Source organism: Pipra filicauda, unplaced genomic scaffold (assembly GCF_003945595.2).
Source record: "Pipra filicauda isolate LSUMZ 115617 unplaced genomic scaffold, ASM394559v2 scaffold135_size2527700_pilon, whole genome shotgun sequence".
NCBI lineage: Eukaryota > Metazoa > Chordata > Aves > Passeriformes > Pipridae > Pipra > Pipra filicauda.
Genome location: NW_024103829.1, coordinates 2,031,027 through 2,043,134, shown reverse-complemented (window position 1 = coordinate 2,043,134; position 12,108 = coordinate 2,031,027). Strand labels below are relative to the sequence as shown.

The window sequence follows — 12,108 nt, the reverse complement described above, 5'->3', positions numbered from 1 at the left end:
CTGGCACTTTTCTATTTTATGATGGGGCCTCCAGGGGCCACCACACATTTAAGCCCCCTGAAGGGCTACTGATAAATCTTGTTGCACACGTCTCTACTTTATCCATTTATCCCCACCCTTTGCTTCAATAATCTACGTTTAAAGTCACTATAATTTATTTTTAGCCAACTCTGAGGAAGAACATTAGGATCTAGCCCTTTAAAAATGGTTTATTTTATTCATATATTCATTTAAAGAAGTCAGTTCTTTTCTGAGCTCTCATTTTGGTAAGACAGTCAAGAAAACAAAAGAACGTATTTAAGCAAGAGTAGTAAATATTAAACATTCCAAAGAATACCTATATTGCATAGGAGAGACAGAAATTTTATTATTATACAAATATATATGTATATATAAAGTAATCATCTTCTTGCTTCATGGATCTGATCTCCTCCATGGAGAGTCACAAATCCACACGATAGCCCTGAGTGCTCAGATTTTGCATTTGCTTCTCTGATTTTACAATAGCTGAAAGATATGTAAAAGCTCATGTAGCCAGACAGCTCCCTACTGACTACACATCTAAGCCACTTCACATGCATATATTATTCCAACCAGTGAAAGCTGGAAATAACGTGTGCCTCAAAAAAAAAACAACAACCCCATACTTGAAAGGAGCCTGTTTTGGTTTCTGTGCGAAACCCTCAGAGCTCTTCCTGACCAAACTATACCCTCCTACAGAGCGCTGCTATCTCAAGTAGGGACAAGCCAAACTGTTGAGTTATTCTCTGCTGAGTGAAGGGTGGAAATTTCTTCAAAAACTTATAAAGATGACTACAATAGCACTTTGTTGTTGAATGCAATTCAGGGAAAAAAGTTAATAATAACTACTACTGCTTTGCTAGTGTTATCCTGGAGGGTTTTTTTGATTCTCTCCCATTTCTAATCATAACTCCAGTAAATGACCACTGGCCATGAAAAGCATCCAAATGACTTTCATTAAAAACAATAATCTATTGCATGGACCAGACTGACATAATTTTGTTCACAGAAAACAATAAAATGTCCAGTTCACTGTTCCTGACAGTATTGCTATGATAAAAGTATACCTGTAGTGTGTCCATAGTTGCAGTGATTACAACTCCTGCTGCTTCCCTAGCTTAGGAAAGTTAATGGTTTAGTTATCCACCACACCTCAGTTCTTAAAAGTGTTGTGTTTAACTGAGGAAGTGAGGATGAATTAAGATGCCCTCTACAAAGAGGTCAAGTGAATAATAGTATCTTGATTTTAGGGTATATAATCATATAATTCCAAAACATATAATTCCCACTCTGCATCTCCTCCCTCTTCTTCTTCCCCTCTCCCTAAAATGTAGTAAGATGGGAATAAAACAGGTTTCATATTTCTGAAATTGTGATGGTCAAAGTTTAGAAATCTCTCCTGGTAGACCGTGAACCAAGATTTTTCAGAGACTTACAATTCACCATATTTGGGCATGTTTCAAAGCCAAAACAAATTTCAAACTATGACCAAAACATGCAAAAATCTGAAAACTTCAAAGGGATATTAGTACAGGAATTGGGGTTTGTACATGTCTATTTTATTTTCATGGGCACACCACCACACATTCTCCTAACTGAAATCATGGGATGTACTGATAAACTGCAACAGATTTCTACATGGCAGAGATATCAGGCACAGGTAATTGCAACCTAAATCATATAAAACAACAAATCTATAGGTTATGAAACATAGGATCCTATAAGAGAAGATGTTAGCTGTGCATGGTACTACCAGAATGTATGTCCTCTTCCATGACTCTAAAAGACAGTTAGGTTTATATGTTAAAGATTGTGAAACAAATCATGCATATATCTCACGTCCTTCAAAATCATTATTGATATACACAGTAGTTACTAGACTGTGATCTAAAATATACCTACAGGGTACTGAAATGGAAACCTACAAATTCTGTCCAAGTGCTTTTCAGAAATTGTTTGTTTTTGTCTTGTTCCTTGTCAAATACATAATGCACTTTTGTTCTAGCAAAACTAAGCATTTTGTACATTCTCAGCTTCTGTATTTTTTTTTCCTTTTAGCACTAAATATTTAAACACATTCAACCTATAAATCTCAAGCTAGTAATCTGCTGTTTGTGTCTTCCCCCCTGAGGTGTAACTACCAATGTTGCTGAAGGGACACTATAGAGATTGCAGTTACAGTCCTACCTGCCCACAGGCCAGTCCCATGCCTCGCTCCCCCATACCATGAGGACATGATAAATTTAACTCCAGCGCATCAGCACCAGCAACCTATGAAACATGTAGAAGGAAAAAAAATGCAGAATTAACTTCAAGTAATGCACTCTTTCCTGTAGCATTTACTGTTCATGCTATATAGATTTCTTTAGACATTTTATTTTTGTTTTTTAAAGAGAGAAAGCTATGGTTAGGATACCCTGAAAAAGAACGTGTTGACATTACAGACAGAAATTTCAAAAATTTATGTGGTTTCCAAAAATTATTAAGGAAATTAAAGTTAAAAATAAATTTAAAAGAGATAAGGACAATAAAGAGTTCGTTCTGGAAAATGTTAAAAAATGGAATGTAATTGCAGGGCCTTAGAGCAGCACTGAAAGAGAGGTGTTGCTGTGCTCTGAAGAACTGTAACTCAGGAGTAAATTTTTCCTTTCTGCTTTAACGAATTTAGTCTCCAAATTTTCTGCAGGCATCTGTACTGTGTCATAGCTTTTGACATTAAATATTTTTCTTTCTGAAGAACAAGAGAGTAATAAAAAAAGTCTGTACAAACATATTATTCACGCTAATTTCTCTTCATCACCCTCTATTAGTTACAATTAAAAAGGCAAGGGAGCCAAGTTGTACAACGGCAGCACAAAGACATGCTTCTCTTCCTTTCTGCTGAACTGCTCCGCCTGAGACAAACATCTCTCCTGTTGCCTTCCACGTGGCTCTAACTAGGATTTTGTTTTGCATTTGCATTTTGTTTTTGCTTATTGAACTGGAGTAACTTTTCCTGCTGTGTGACCACGGTTCAGCAACTCCCCAAGTGCGTGAGCAGGGGAGAAGCCATCCATCACTTTCAGGAATCCTCCCCGTTCCAGCCAGCTCCACGAGTCTGGCCATGCCGCGCTGCTGTCGGTGCTGTCGGTCTCCCTGACAAGCTGACCTTTTGTATGAATAGGTTGCCCTCCTGCTGAGAGGCACTGCAGTACCTTCTGGGGCTTCTGCTCTCTGGAAAGCCACATCTATTACCTCCTAGGTAGGATCCTACGCATGCGATTAAATATCACTGCTCTTCAGCTGTGAGCTCCAGAGCGTCCCAAACTAGTGTGCTGCTCTCCACAGAGCGGACACCAACAACTACTTTCCAGAAGAATGCCGTACCACATACGTTACACATCATTGACTGCATTTAAAGAACCACTTTTTTCTAGAGGGGTAACGCAAATACAAGCACAGATTGGAAATATCTGTCTTAAAGTTGGATAGCAGTATCACCAAATTAAAAATGAGGGAACAAATGGCACAATAAAGCCATTCATCTCAGTCAGTTTAAAAGTGGCACTGCTCCTGTCAAGCACAGATTCCAAAAAATGATTTCATGGTCAATTAGGTAAATACAGGTATAAATTGAAATAGTGTCGAAGATTACCAAGCTAACTACTGATAATGTTTAATTTCACTTCCCTAAGTCCCCAAAGTGACTTTTTTCCTCACAGGTTTAAAATGCTCAGAGAAAATAGAGAAGTGTCGTCCCACATCATCATAGGAGGGCTTAGGACACTGAATAAACAACAATATCCAAACATTCTGCCATATGAAAACACAAATTCAAAATATACACACCTCTATCCACACATATATAAACATATTTTTAAAAATATTTAATACTTATAAAATACTTAAATCTGAGCTAATGCTAGCAATAATGACAAGCTAATTTTTTTCTTTGCTTAAATATGTTAATACTATGCTATTTATTTCCTCTAGATAATTTATGTGGAAAACACACTTTAATTTAAATATAACAACTTTGCATTCCATTCTGATATAGACACCTTTCTGAATGAAATTATTGCAGTCTTAATCAAGTATTTCTTATACTATTCCCTATGGACACAGGTACATGTTATTAAATAGTTTTTCCCTTCAAATTGAATAGAAATTTCAGGTGCATAGTCTGTTTGCATTTCTGTAAGACTGGACTTACACTATAGGAAGCCTGCTGACTGCTATTATATATGCTGGCTTTCTCAGCTATCATTTTTGAAAGTCTGTATTAAAACTAGAATAGCATTAAATGAGCCCTTTATACTTTAAATATTCAAGAGTTTTATATTCAAAATTTCTTCTGGTGCTGTCAAACTAGCGTGCCTGTAGGCAAGGTAAGATCAAGTTAGGCTCTCAAAGGTAGAATTAAATTTTATCAGGGCATCCGTCATAATATACAGTTTGCTTAAAATGCAAATAAAAAGTATATAGATTCAAAGACTAAGGGCTTTGCAGGTACTGCTTAAAAATCCAAGGGATCATTTTTATGGAACAGATTTCCTTTAAATTTACGTTTCCATCACTTTAATGAAAACACAGAATAAACAAATTATAATGGACATGCTTTAAATTCTCATTTTTCTCTTTGAATCTATTTCTTTCAAGAAAGTCCTTACTGCAGCTCTTGTTTTTAAGGAGAATTTAAAAAAATATGCAGAAACACAATTAGGAAACCATTACCTCAGCCATTTTTGAAAGTTCAGTCCAGTCCTCCCTGCTATAGCTGCACATGATACTGGCAATCAGAACCTGTAAAGAACATACATGCAATCATTTTAAGCCATGTTACCATATTCTGTAATACAGCCCGTTACTGTGACTCCAGGCTTTAACTGCCACAACCTGCACATGGGAACTACCAGCTGCATGCCATCAGCTATACAGTGAAATACAGCTGCAGATTTCACTGGGGATGACACACAGTATATAAACTCATGTATTGTATCCCTGTTTTTTTAAGATATCTGGGATAGGCTTAATCTGTCACCCCCCTCATCATAACACTTCTCTCGAACCTTCCCATAATGCTGAGGGTTAATGACTCATTCATTTCAGGGAAATACTGAAAAGCACAGTGTAGAAAAATTGTTCAACACACACAGTTGTTGGAAACTGCAAACTCCCAAATTATCTCCATAAGAAAGATGAGATATTTAGTATCTATAGAAGGCAGGGAAAGGCACTTTAAAAAGTAAGGCAGCTATGGAGAAAATTGGACATGGTGAGGTTACATTCTATTCATTTAAAAGGACAATACCACTCATCATCATCATTATTTCCACTATTTCCATTGTTTTGCTCTGATGAATCTCTACAATCAATCTACCACCCACCTACTTGCAGACTACCTACCCATCCACTCTTCTGGTTGATGTTTGCAGGATGGGAGTCTTTTGAGAAGGAAAGGATTTGATAAAGCACCTGCCTTGCCTGCAGGTGCCCATTTGTGTTCACCTCTGGCATAAATATAAGACCAAGCTTTTCATTAAGCACACACAATCATTACTGGCCATGCTTTTATTTCCCTCTGACAGAGGAAAAAAGTCTCTCTCCTATACCATAGTTTTTTTAATTGTGAAAAATCCTATATAGTTTTATATGTTATGACAAAATCTGCTCTGTGTGCTATTTGAATATTCAAGACAAATTGAGTACTCTGGAAATAAAAATCTCTTTTAAAGGACTCTAATTAATTTTTAAAAGCAAAAATTGCAAAAAATCAGTTCAAGAAATTATATATGAGAAAAATATAAAGCAACTGGAATTTAGCTAGAAACTGTATCTTGTCAAGTTCAAGCTTTTTTTAAACTAACTAAAGCAAAAAAAACCCCAAACAAACAAAACAAAACAACCCAGCAGCTCAGACACTGACAACTTGATAAAGATTTTCACACTTGCAGTCAAAATCCAAAGTATATCAGAAATTTGCACAATTGAGCTTTAAAACAAATCAAATTTTTTCATCAGGGAAAGTTATAAGACAGCAAGGGTGGCTGACTATATTCATAAGTAGTTGAGTTACATTACATCAAGTGTTATTAATGAAATTTGAAAATTCTGCTGGGAGAGTACAAAAGAGGAGGAACAAGATCTGTGATGTTTCAAAGAGCTCCTAATTAAGACAACATGTTTATTTAATACTGATTAGTTTTAGCATTCACATTTAAAATTAAGTACATACTTTTGACAGAAGCAGTGGTTTACAATAACAAAAATAACTGAAAGCAAAAATTACATTTCTGCCATGACTCTTCATGGGAAAACCATGATCTCAAAGGGAATAATGAAAATTTTAAAATAGTAGGGATTTTATTCTCCTTTCCCCCCCACTGTTCTCTTATAACTTGAAATGAAACTTAATTCCTAGGTGGAAACAGATCTTCCAGCACTCTGCTAAAAAAACTATCCTTCCTCAAGTGATTAATCTTCCCAAAATGCCTCTACAAACTTTTCATTTGGAATCAGTAACCATGACAAGAAAAAAAATAATTATCACGGGTGAACATTTAGGGGAACTATCTGTGATGCTTGAGGTTTGAATCTACTCCTAAAATCACACAAGGGAACTTATAAAGAAATCACAGACTATTATCACCTACTACCTAGAAAGAGAATAGCAAGAAAAAAGAATAATAAGTGATAAAAATCAGAGGTTTTATTTGAAAGTAATAAACAGAAATTGTATCACATTTCAGCTTCTTAGCCTCTTCTCACTAATTTCTTTTTTTTTTTTTTACATCTTTGGTGCCTACAATGCCCTGTACCACATTACCACCCCTGCAACTTTAATGGCCCCAAACAGTATCTCTCGAAAGTCCAGCATATGGCCCAGCCCAGGTGCATCCATGGAGAGCACATCCTTCCTCCTGATTCCTGAAATTTGCAGTGGCAACCTGACATAAGCTTAATTACAGTGGTTTGAGCCACAAGTGCGAGGCCGCACCACGCTTCCCGGCTTACAAAAGTGGGCTGCTGACAGGTCTCACAATGAAGCTGCTGCTAAAGCGTAGTAAGTGGTAAATGAAGGTTGACTAAATTGCAGCTTTGTCATAGCTTGAGTGTGGGCTGCCTGCGTACCGTGCATGATTGAAGCACAGTGGGACCCCTGGCCCTCTCTTTTTTCCAGATCAAAATCATAGCTGGTATGTGCTGTGCCCTCCCCTCTTCTTCATCCAAACTGCTATTTTGCCTGTTGCTGAGAGATCCCGCCTGCTCTGCCCTGCGCCCAGGAGCGCAGCAGCCCTGCAGACACTGCTCCTCCCTGACGATCACTGTGACAGATGTCACAGACAAGGTCCTTATGCCCTGACACTACACAGCGTGATCCACATTTCTCTGAATGCCCATAAAGGGACAAACACATGTTTGTAACATCGGACACTGTTCTGTGTTCAGAATTTTCTTGATCATTCATGGAAGAAAAAGGTCCACAATAAAACTTTTTTTTTTGTTGGAAGGAAGGGAGATGGAAAAGGGAGGGTATGCAATGCACCAGCTAGGACAGAATTATAAGATGAATATACTGTAGCTAAAGCACCTCGCAAAAAGCTACATTTCACACAATTCTATAACTAATGCATTAGTAGTTGTTCTACTTAAAAGAACACTGACAAGGTACTTCTCCTAATCCTTAAAATATTTTTCTCCCTGTTTATAATAATCCCCTGGAAGCTTAAACTAGAATCTATTTCCCTTGTGAACGTTGTTTTTTTTCCTCTTCCATTATCGTTATGTGGATGTCTCATGAAGGCAATAGCATTAAAAGAAATAAAAAGGATGAGGTTTGTCACTGTGAATGTTTTCAAGCGATCTTTCTTTCCTAGCACACAGAATTCACTGCAAAAGGTTGTAAAACAAAAGGAAGGAGAAAAAAAAAAACTGGGCCTACTTTGGGTCAGACAATCCTGAGAAAATCTATTTAAAGCCAGACAGCAGTAAAACTCTAGGTTGACAATTACCATTTGTCCTGTACTGACTGCTCTGCAGGGAGTAAGGGAGTTTCAGTACACTCAGTCTGAAAAAAAATCTCCGGGGGCTGGATTTAAATGTGAACACTGTCAATTCCTGTAAATTTAGGAAAACTTCCCAAGAGACAGAACGCAATCACAATCCCCTACCCTCATGCCTGTAATAACCAAATTTATTTTGGTCATCTCACACAGGCCAGAGCCTGTATCTGTTCCTAATTTACTCTTCCAGGTCTCTGTGTAATCTACCTGTACTTCAGGAAATTCAGCCACCGACATAATTTCTGCTTTCTCTTCCCTACCTGTCCTTTCTCACTGCTGTATTAGACTTGAGGGCACTTCTGCATCAAGTGTCCATAGACGCTCCATTTAGACACTGCTGCTAGCCACAACATGCAACCCCTTCTGATTTCTCAAACAGTTGCAAAAATCCCCAGCATTTTATTTATTATGTGCACAGTCCTTGAAAAAACATAGTCTTAGCATCATCTTTAAGAGACTGTTCCCCTGAAAGCTGTAAAATCAAGAGGAGCTTTTAAGAAGACTGAAGAACTGCTTTTTTAACAGCTACCTGTTTGGGAAGCAGAGATATGGAATAGGATAATTGCTGTGTAAAGAGGGGGTGCAGAGATTGAAGATGACATTAAGAACCATATTTCAATACCCACAAAATTATTGTTGATCAATCTAAACTTCAAAATGTTTTTTTATTTGGGCCAGATGGAAAGACCTCAATCCTCCTTTCAAGACATGTTTCTTCTTTCAAAACAATACAGTATAGCCTTGCCACATGACCTGCTTAGCCTGCACAAATGCAAGCATTTTTAAACAGAATTCCTCAGGAAGCATTTACTAAGAAGGAACTTAGCACTGAAGATATAAGCTTTCTAAAACAAATTGCAAAAATAACATTATCACTCACCAGTGGAAAAGACACCTACATCCATACCAACACACAAAGACAGGAGAAGTTCTTGGCAGCTGAATCACTGTTTCACAGCATTAAAATCCCCATCAGTCTGAATGAGGGGTACATACACTCAGTTTTGACCACAAGCCATACGTTGTAACAGGCCAACTCACTCTGAACTCACTCACTCACAGGATTTCCTGAAGGTTTTGAACATGTGTAGCTACAACAACATGTAGTCCACCACGCGCTTGTTGAAAAGTTAATAAAGAACGGTTTACGGGGCACGTTTTAGCTATTTCAATGACACGATAAATAATCTTGCAAATATCTACCTGGAAAACACGTCTGCTGCATATGGATTTCTCACAGTTCTTCACACATGCAAGTCAAACAAACTATCTGACCAGAGGCCAGATTCTGCCCTCACAATAGCTCTTAGATGCAGTCTCAACAGCAAAGAGTGCAAGGCAATACCAACAGCACCACAGGATTTTTTGGGTTGGTACAGATGTTACACCTTAACAACTCACACCACTAGCCTTCCTCTGTAACCCTGCCTCTTGCACAGCATCAGGTCCAGGACAAGTCTCAGCTATGCCACATCGTGCCAGCAGAAAAGTTTTTGGAGACTTACTCCTGCTCGGTGCCACTTGTGGCAGTCCAAAATGGTCACTGGCTGGCAAAAAGATCATCCTCAAAATCATCCAGCCAGAATTAACTATTTATAGAACACTTGTAAGTACCCACTGTACAAGATAAGAGTACAACTGCAGTAAATATTCTGTATTGCACAAATATGCTTACATGTACAGCAGTAAAAAACAACAGAAGCACAAACATTTGCTCTTGCAAAAATAACCCTCCAGAATCCAGCCTGATTTTGATGCCTTGTACACCCAACCTGGTTTCTCTTTCTCTGTACATTTTTGTTGCAAATTTTGATTTATTGCAGAACTGAAATAAAAATAAGCTTCTTATTAAAAAATACCCAGAACATCAAATCCCGTGCAATAAGAAAGTTAACAATTGTAAAACCTGTCATGTCCCTGAGAAGCAGAGGAATTATCTTGTTATCAATTTAATAATGGAACATTGAAGTAAATGATGCCATCCACTGACACCAGTAACACTGTCTCTCCTGGGAAATTCATGTTGGTAGGAACTGTCAATCTAGATGGATATGGACATATGAAACATTGTACCTTCAGTCCATAAATCTACTTGTCCTATGCTGCCTTAATAAAAAGATTCTGCATGATGATAAAGACAAGCAATGCAGACTGTCTTGACATTGCTGACCTGCAATTCTGCTTCTCTTCTTTTTTTCTTTTCTCGGGCAATTTACTCTCCAATAAATAATTTAACAAAATAATATAAGAAAATTTAAGTAAAGGAAAATAAGACAAGTAGGGGATATTAGTATATTTATTATGCAGCTGTAGCAAACCTTCCAAATAAAGCCCTTTCTTTGCCTTGTTACTTTATACTGCAATCTCCAGTTTGTTTCTTAAAGTGAAGTGGAAGTGAGATACAACAGATCAAGACACAAATAGGCCAAACATTATCAGCACACAAATAAGTCTAGAGAAGATGATGATAAGAGTCTGAAAATACTATGATTTGCTAACTGTATCACATACAAAAAAAATCAGCATGAGCAGAAAACAGCAAAGATTCTATTCCAGGCTCAATTCCAGACACTTATTTTCAAAGGCAGTTATTTTCATATGATGATTCTGCTACTATCAATGAGATCCATCTATTTAATGAGATTATTTGAGTACACTGGGCTACATCTTCAAATTAAGGTCTAGAGTTGTTAGGATGTAACACCCTCAGACAAACAAAACCCAAAGGTTATGAAGAAATCCATTTCTTTGTAAAATAACAGAATGCTGTGGTTTTGATGGGAGCACAAAGCTAAACGGATTGTTCTTTAGGTCGTGCTGCACCTGTAGAAAAACAAGGGAACTACTTGGTTTTGTAACTTCTCCTCTACCATGTCAGACTCAGTACCATGTCAGCCACTGTCAGGGCAGGAGTTGAGCTACCCCGCGTGTACACATAAACAAATAGGCACAGATCATGCACGTGGAAAGTGTGGATAAACGAAAAGCTAACTTAATGAGAGACCAGCTACCCTGAAATATGACTGAAAGTGAAGTGAATGGACAAGAGAAAAAAGAGACCTTCTGATGCATCTCCCATGACTAAGGGCACTGCTTAATTAAAATGTGGTAACTTATGAAGAGTGAAAAAGAGACTATGGAATATGAGTTCCCCAAAACATATACCTATAATGAAAGAAAATATAGCACCTGTATCAAACACTTCAGGAAAGCTCAAATATTTTACATGATTAGAAGAAGTATGTCCCTTTTATGACAGATTGTTGAAAATTTCAGTGCTTCAGGTAAACCCTTCAAATTACATTGAAAATTATCTGTTTGGCTGGAGACTTCTCTGGAAATTTGATAGAATCTTTAGGATTTTATTTTGCATAGGAAACTTATCCTAGTTCAACCTTTAGTCTCTTTGGTAATGAGTGAAAATGAATACATGGATGAATGGAAATTAGCATTACTGAATGGAAAAAACACAAGTTAATAAAGGCTGAATCCAAGAGAAGAGTGAAGACAGATACTAATTTTTTGGCAGTACTTCTCACAAACAATACCTGCAAGCCCTTTTGGAACTGGCATGCCCCTGCTGTATTTCTGTATTTCCACACTGATTTAATATAAAGAGAAAGCAGAGGAGGCCAACACAATATTGGAAAAGCTAACAGAAAAAGGATATATCTAATTCTACAGTATTTCAGACACATGCTATGACCTGTAGCAAAAGCTTTACACCAGGGTACTGACACCTTATTGATTCTCAAGACCACATAAGGAAAACAAGGCTGGCAAAAGGCAACACAAATCTGTGCATTTTTGACTCCACCTCTAGAAATTTTTCTCTTATCAAATTCTCTGCCCAGATGCACACAGTCCTTTTTAACACTGTTCTTTGAGCACCTCGCTAATTGTTGCTCTTTATTCTCACAATAGCACAGGCAACTCTCTGCAGGGTGCCCCTCTGAGAGGGGAAGCCAACCGGAGACAAATATGTTCAAGGCATGTATGCTGCTCCCATGGAGGGAATGAGCAGCTGTTGACTGAAAGGAACCCT

At 37.6% G+C, this 12,108-nt stretch overlaps 1 protein-coding gene across 2 annotated transcripts in view; it reads right to left on the bottom strand.

Moving 5' to 3' along the window:
* The window catches only part of DPYD (dihydropyrimidine dehydrogenase), a 338,238-nt gene that overhangs the window by 105,127 nt on the left and 221,003 nt on the right, over nt 1-12,108 (bottom strand). For both annotated transcript variants that reach the window (XM_027740750.2, XM_039378355.1), the window contains 2 exons: nt 4,735-4,803; nt 2,209-2,292 (listed from right to left, as the gene is read on the bottom strand). In XM_027740750.2, the coding sequence (XP_027596551.1) occupies nt 2,209-2,292; nt 4,735-4,803 (153 nt within the window). The remainder of the gene's footprint in view (nt 1-2,208; nt 2,293-4,734; nt 4,804-12,108) is intronic.